The sequence below is a fragment of the Vespula vulgaris genome, chromosome 1 (genome assembly GCF_905475345.1).
Source record: "Vespula vulgaris chromosome 1, iyVesVulg1.1, whole genome shotgun sequence".
Lineage (NCBI taxonomy): Eukaryota > Metazoa > Arthropoda > Insecta > Hymenoptera > Vespidae > Vespula > Vespula vulgaris.
This window is the reverse complement of record NC_066586.1, coordinates 15174162-15182263: the sequence shown is the minus strand read 5'-3', so window position 1 is coordinate 15182263 and position 8102 is coordinate 15174162. Positions and strand designations below refer to the sequence as shown.

The 8102-nt window shown below is 29.5% G+C and overlaps 1 protein-coding gene across 4 annotated transcripts; it reads right to left on the bottom strand.

Moving 5' to 3' along the window:
- Positions 1-654: 654 nt before the first annotated feature.
- On the bottom strand, positions 655-6450 carry LOC127064606 (carotenoid isomerooxygenase). Of its 4 annotated transcripts, none has more exons than XM_050995925.1 (11): positions 6154-6450; positions 5780-6077; positions 3561-3805; positions 3103-3249; positions 2834-2978; positions 2590-2740; positions 2190-2419; positions 1928-2110; positions 1287-1733; positions 1109-1207; positions 655-1048 (listed from the first exon to the last, which is right to left on the bottom strand). In XM_050995925.1, the coding sequence occupies exons 2-11, from the start codon at positions 5855-5857 to the stop codon at positions 875-877; spliced, it is 1899 nt and encodes a 632-aa protein (XP_050851882.1). In that variant the 5' UTR covers positions 5858-6077; positions 6154-6450; the 3' UTR covers positions 655-874. The 4 variants fall into 4 exon arrangements, with proteins under 4 accessions (XP_050851882.1, XP_050851890.1, XP_050851900.1 ...); XM_050995933.1 differs by having other exon boundaries at positions 5780-5890; positions 6246-6450; XM_050995943.1 differs by lacking the exons at positions 5780-6077; positions 6154-6450 and adding an exon at positions 4262-4406.
- Positions 6451-8102: the final 1652 nt, after the last annotated feature.

Here is an 8102-nt window from a genome sequence, read left to right as displayed (position 1 = left end):
GGCAATTCTAAATACTTATACGCATTTAATTCAATAATATTTTTTTCTTTCTCTTTGCTTTTTCTTCTCTTTTTTAACTTTGTAAATAATAAACAGATTCTTATGAATTAAAATTGATCAAAATATAAATGATCTGTTTTATCTTTTAACATATAATGTCATGAGTAGGATTAAGCTACCTTCAATGTTTTCTAATATAAATCAACATTATAAACAAACAAAAAATCAAAACAAGACGCGCACAATAACATAATTAAATTTTTTAATCAGATTAAATACTCTATGAATATTACAATAATCCATAGATTCTAGAGCATTTTACATTCCATCCGATTATATTACCATGATGCATTCTATTCTTGTGAGAACAATTAATTAGTAAAGTTGTTTAAATTGATATGATAATAGCACTTCATAAATGCGCTACTGCGCTATTGTGAATAATGTTTAATGGTTTATCGTGCTTACGTTCTCGTTACGATATTCATGAAATTTAATCATTGTACTATTCTCTATAAGACCAAACAAAAAAACATATTTCTTGTACAATATATAATGATATGACTAAAAATTAATTATATAAATAATAAAAGTTCTAGTGATGAATCTAGTAACAGAAAAAAAAAAAGCATTAAATCTTGTTTTCATTGAAATATTAATATACCTACTGTTTATTTCGACATTAGTAATCATCATTATTATCATTATTGTATTGTATTATTATAAACAGAAACATAAATATACATAAGAAACATAAAATGTTTTATATGACTAACTTAAATGTAAAAATTTTACATAATATACAACGCATCATCAGAACTATTCAATATTATAAATATCTATCTACTTAAGTTTTCAGAACGGCATTAAAACATTATTTATTGAATGTAAACCAGCCATGTAAACACTTTGGTACAGGTCCCGGTGTATCGAAAGTAGCTCTGGCAAGTTCGATAAAAGTTTCGGCATCTAAAATCAGTAAACCAGCTTGTGTCTCATGATCTTGACCCCATAAAAGAGCACTCAAGATCACTCCATCGTCCTCCTTCTGTTAAATTAAACATTAATGAATTATCCGTTTGCTTTGTTATCAAAAAATGTTTACTACCTTTCCGTGTGGGTCAGGTACAAAAATTGGTTCACTCGGGTAAACGTTTTTTTCGCACCATATTTTCTTCGTTTTTTTCACTGTGTCCACTTTGATGAGCTATAAATGAAATGATAATAAATCGTATAATTGAAAAAATTCAAATTTCTCCTTAATTCGTTATTTTTTTTCCAGTTACCGTGCCAGGATGTTCTATATCAACGTCACTGGATATCGCATAAAAGTAACGGTACTCCGTTCCAACATAAGAATCGTAATTTATACGAGGTGTTTCACAGCCTAGATCGCAAAGAAGCTCCGGTTTAACGAAGATATTGCCATTTGGTAGCCTATGAGCCGTGGCTTTTCTTTCAAGAAGATTTTTACTGTGATCCTCATTTTTTATTTTGAATTCCTCAAAGTTAGTATCTTCGTTGAAATTATTCTCGTCAATAAATTTATCGTTAGTTTCACTTTTCTCATCAAGTTTGAATCCTTCAAATATTTCTGCGCTCTGATAGACCGTTTTAACATTTATTAAATTATGTTCCAAAGGGATGTCGTTCGAAAATTTTTTCATTGGTAAAATGAAACGTAAGGGTCTGCCACGAAATAATTTAGCGTAATCTGGATTCTTATGTAAATTCTATAATAAATTATAAAGGATCATATATTAATATTTTATATCTGTTATTATTATTATTATATTCTATATTAAGATTATTATATAGATATAGTTAGATAATATTATTATACAATTATTAAGAAATTTGTCGAGAATATTTTTGATATAATATTACTTATTAATTTTTTTTTTTAATTGGATATCAATCTACATACCTTCATCGTTTCAATGTACATACATTCCAACATTTTTGCATCTCGATAACAACAGATATCAAGAACGATGTAATCTCTGTCACGAGTTTCAAATTGATTAATAATATGTAGGTAGAAAAATTTCTCAGCGATAAAAGTTCTCTCTACCAGACCAGTCTGTTTCGATAATACGTGTATGAGTGTCTGTAAATTTTAATTAGATATTTATAAATACGATTATAATTATACTTGAATTTAATCAAAATAGAAATCACATTCATACGTCTTTATTTTCATGCCACTTTATGCAACCTATCATAGCTTCCTGTTTAATTTGACGAGCTATCATACTTGGAAGAGAAACGGCCAAAGGTTGTTCAATGATAATGAAATAATTTTCAGTGATGCCGAAAGTATGCATATAGGAAGGATTTAGAAACCATCTAGAAGGAATGGTAGCAACAATAGTGGCTTGATCAAACATGGTTAATTCCTTTTCTTCACCAGTTTCATCTAAAATGAATAAAAAATGTAAATATTCTACATTATATATATATAATATATACGCACGTACATCATATATATATTCTTATTTATATTTTCTATTAAGTATTTTGCATTTTATTTTTTTTTTTTTTAGATATAACGGGTTATATTTTAACATATAATTTCACTAAAATTACCAATAGTAATTCGAGCAGGTGAAAAACAAACAACAGTGTAAGCAGGACCATGCGAAGTTATACTGAGTCCAACGTTATAAACAGTACCATCGTTCATCACGTGAGGATGAGAAGTATGACTAACGATATTTACGTAATTTGATACATTCACCTAAATTTATAATAAAATTATTTTTATTATAATTCTATTTATACTATATATTTGAAGAAACAACAGAATCTTTTTACTTTTAACTTTACTTACTCTACCCTTGGTCTCCAAGGTCTCTGGATCGATTCGATGGATTATGGGAGATTCCGTGAACGTGTAATATTCGTCACCAAGTGGATAAACTGATATCATCGTGTTATCAGAGATGCTTTCCGATGGATTAAATACTGCAGCAATTCTAAGTATAACATAAGTAACTTGTCAAGCACGTTTCGTCAAACTTTTTGTTAAATAATCTTAAATTATTATACTTTTAATATTTTGTAGGAATATAAGAACTGAAAGAAAGAACTTATATATACCTTTTGAAAATACTTTGACAAGGATCTGGCACTGCTTTTGTACCAAATTCCGATACAACGATTCTTTGCGCTGCTTTATTTTTTTTATAACTTTCAGTTTGCACAAATCTTCTTTGATAAGTTACATGTCCATCCGATATTTCAAACCTGCAATTTTATTATTAAATCTTATTAGGATTTCTGTAACATTTAAGAATCACATTTAACATTTTTCTTTCTATTAAAAATATCGTAATCGTCAGAAAAAATTCTACATGAATTAAGAACTCCGAGTGAACATAGCATAGCATACACTTATCTTGACTTACATTCGTTTATAATTTGTTATATATTAATTTTTGATATAATTTATAAAGGACATGAATAATTTTTACAAAATATGACAAAGAATAAAATTTTATTTTTTTTTGTGGATAATTTTGCGATATCTCAAGGTAACAGAAATTTTTCGTAATTACCTGTGCAAAAGCGCTGAACTATCAAACAGATGATTGAAAGTATAATCTCCCACTTTTAAACTACCAGGACCATTTCTCAACAAACTACCTTTCAACCATTTTGGTACTGTTCCAACAACATTTCCAGGAATCGGATCGATCACTTCGTATTCGCACGATCTTGTCCACATAGATGTATCACAGTTCGGCCAATAATTCGTTTCATCTTCAGTAACATTGTTTTCTATCAAAGTATCATTCTCGATCTATAAAAATCATTTCTTTATATCAATTCGATCGTACGTATCTCGAAATTTGATCTAGATATACGTTTTCACAGCCGATATTCTTTTGATTACATATTCGTTTTAATTCTTACACTTACATCAAAAGAAGTGTTCGACGTTTTCATATACTTCTCGTTTATAAGATCATCGATAGCATTTAAAGAACATAAATCCGCGGTAGATCGCGATCGATGATAGCTCATACGTTTCATATTGTTCGTAGGTATAATTAAATAAAAAATGTTTTTTTTTCTTTTTTTTTTTTTAAGAAACCGAACACAAAATGTACATTTCGAACAGTTTGGTACTTGGATTTTTTTTGTAATATTAATTAAAAAACCGCATCTCACGCGCGAACACAATAATTTCGTTTATATTACGGAAAAAAGAAACGAAAAAAGAAAAAATGAAAAGAAATGGAAATGTTATTTGTACTTTATAAATTTATGCTTCCTCGTCACCGTTCTCATCCGTCGGCAAATCCGCTTCGAGTGGCTCCAAAATAGAGGATAGAATCTGATATACTCTTTTATGAGTGAAATCCATGATCAACGTGGAAAGTACGCGAACCAAATAACACTATTCTCTTGACCTTAAAACTTAGATCCCTTGAATCTGACTTGATTCATTTAAAAGATAGTATTGTTTACTAGAAGCCACACAAACTCGACACGTGTTTTATTTGTCGGGTTTCAGTTTGCACGTGCACGTATTGAACATTCTTACACATACATTAATAATAAAAAAAAAAAAATCATTTCTATAACTTTATTCACTTATAATATTCCATGCGTCAAGAAAATTTATTTAAGATTCATTTATCCAAAAAAAATTCTTATCAGCAAATAGTTTTGCTAAATAATTCGAAAATTTTACTTATTAGTAATAAAATCCAAGAATTGTTAGAAGTGTTACATTTACTTTACACATAATTAAAGCTTTGTAAAACAAGAAACATGACATAAACATACGATAAATATACAAGGTGGTTCGTCTCGAACAACCCATCCAAGATATCTCTTCTATTTGTGATAATACAAAAAACCATTTCATTCTTTTATGCTTATTTCTATATATTTCTATATTTAATATTTCTATTATTTATTAAAATGTAAATTGTTTTAAAAAACGAATCAGATGGTAGAAATCTTTTTGATAAATGTCACTTTTTAATAGGTTTTTTCAAGATTATCTATGTTTTTTTTTTCGGTGACGTAAAACTCGACATCTTCCCGACCTCAATTAGCAATACAGTAGTACTACATATATAGAATTAATGCATTTAAATATGGCGGGTTTTCTAACTTACCGACGGTAACGTCACTTTATCAAAAATGAGTACATAAATTAGCCGGAAGAGTGCTCGTCGATCGTCGTATACGTTTCGACAATGTCCCTCAAATTATGTCGCATTTTCTACAATACGCAGGATGTATATTCACGAACGAATAATCTATGTATATCGACGCGTGTGATTAATGCGAATATATTATTTATACGAGAAAAAGATAAATGCGCATCGCAATTGGATAAGAAACAATGTTTTTTTCATTACTCGTGACTGACGACATATATTAAACAAAATGTCGAACGTGTGAGTCCTTTTTTATGATAATTATCTACATTTCCATTTTTTTTTTTTTTCATATTTATCATTATTTCCAAATAATCTGTAATCAATGGAAACTCTTTTGTACGAATATGTACGATAGCTGTAGAAATTTATTATTAAATCATGAACGCAAGGTAATTTGCTTTGAAAAAAGAAAAAAAGAAAAACTATAATGACTGTTATTAGCTTTTTATATTAGTGCAAAGAATTTTTAAAATGACGATACATGTAACAAACATGCACGCAATGCAAGCAGGAAAAATAAGAAAAAAGTAGATTATTTTTGTAAGTGTATCTTTCATACTTATTTACAAATTCCACATATACACTGTATCAATTACCTCAAAAAAGCTATCGAAGTCGTTCGACAAAAGTGAACACTTTTTCGTTAGTGATGCCGATTTACTCTGTTCTGCCATTATATTAAAATGAAACTTCTTATTCTTAATAAACTGAAAGAGAGAGATCAACTTTGAGATAGCATCATACTGGCGGTAATTGAATGACTGGGCGTAAGCCAAAATTATTCGTGGAACGACAGTGTAGAAAATGCAGTTAGGTTGGTAGTAAAAATCTTGAAATCGTTTCCGTTGAAAATTTCTTCTCTATCTTCCGTCATAACCTTTTGCAAATATTTATCTCGAAAAAAAGAAAAAAAAATGATTACAATATATGAAATCCGTTTTATATTTTATCAAAAGATACACTATCTTACTCATTACGAAAACAGGAAAAATACAAGAAATAAAAAAGGAACATCTTTCTTTTCATATTTGATTCATTTATCCTCGAGAAATAAAAATGAACCTTCTTAAAAGTTGATCGTCTCGTTTCAAAGGTGTTATTTATGTAGCACTTTCCACTTGTGAATAAGATGCGTTAGAATAGTCAATCGTTATGCGTGATACGAAATTAGAAGAAAGAGACAGAGTGAGAGAGTGAGAAAGGGTAAAGAGAGCGGTAGCAGAATAAGCAAAAAAAGATGAGAATGCGTCGATCGAAGCATCCCCGTCACTCGGCCTCTGCGCACACACGACGCACGCGTAATCCGTCAGGCGCTCTTCCACTCAAAACCACGTGTTTGTCACGTGCACAAGAAAGCGCAAGCGCAAGCGCACGCGTGCGCGTCTCGCACAAAGGCAATAAAATCAAGAATTAATAACCGGCGTATACCGGCTGACAAAAATTAATATGCTTGACTCGTTTTGTTTACGCGAATTTCTTGTTTCTTTTTATATATTTGATTTATATGTATATAAATTGATTTATATACATATAAATCAAATGTTTGAAAGTGTCGTTACATTAATAATTATATTCTATTATCGATCGTATATAATTATTTTTATCTTTTAGATCAAATAATATTAATTATAAATAAATCGAATACGTCACAATCAGTGTTTCTCAATCTCTTTATCTTGTAGCCTAATACATTTATTTGCAATGCTACCACGATCTATCTATATTATAATTTACATACGATTTTTAAGAACCTTGTAGATCGAAATATTTTAAAGATACGACTGTTACTGCGATATTCTCGCGAACTCTCAAAAGCGTTCTATGAAATCTTTACATTTCTGGAAATCTCTTACAAATTAATCATTCTTATATTAAATATTATTTACGTTACAAATATTTTTATTATATTAACATATCGTACCCGTTGTCTCGATCAAATTATTATTTTTATTTTAAATAATTATGTTTTGGATGGAATTCGTGGAGAATGTTTAGAAAATGAGAAAAAAAGATATTGTCTCGTAACGCTTATAATATTTTTTCTTTTCTTTTCTGTTGCCTTTCTTTCCTTTTTTCTTTTTCTTTTACATAGAAGACCAACGCGAGAGAATCTACCACGCGTTCCGACCACGTGCTTTCTGAGTGTCAAAACGTTTTATCGATCCGTTTGTTTCTGTTTACTGCATTACGTATTGCATCTGTAGGTCAAGGTGGACTGGAAAAGAGTCGAGGTAATACACCCAACGCAAAACGAATTCATCGTGCGTCAAAGGATAATGATTTCAATGTTCAAACGTGTTCATTTTATTTTTTGTTTATTCTTCTCTCTCTTTCTTTTTATTTTTCTTTGTTCGTTTTCAATAATAAACAATCTCATTTGCATGCTATGATACTCATGTTTTTTCAGTCGTCTGTCGGTTATAGTCTCGAACGCCTTCAACATGTCGCTGATGAAAATTTTAATCGGATTGTTTACACACCGTCCATTACTTTGTCCGTCACAAATTCATTAATTAGTGTTGACAATCGTGAGAAGAGTAATATGGGAAGTCATCTCGTATTTCTTTCCAGACATTTCTATAGATCACATGACATAAGGCCTCTTTAATCTTCTCGAATGAGCTGTTTATTTCGATAGAAAAAAAAGAAAGAAAGAAAAAAGAAAAAAGATTTTTCTGTTTTATCTTTCGCCTTTTATTAATTTTTTTGTTAAATATATCTATAAAAAATGTTTATAATATGATACTTCGTTGTTTATTTAAGAAGGAAGCTGTTTCTACGACATTGAGTTTGATTATCTCTTATCTTATGCGAATAATTAGTCACATTGCGAAACATCAATTAATCTGCTTTTTTCTAGATTTTCTTTTTCGATTTTTATTCAACAGCGAATAGACAAGGATCAACATTCTCGAGATC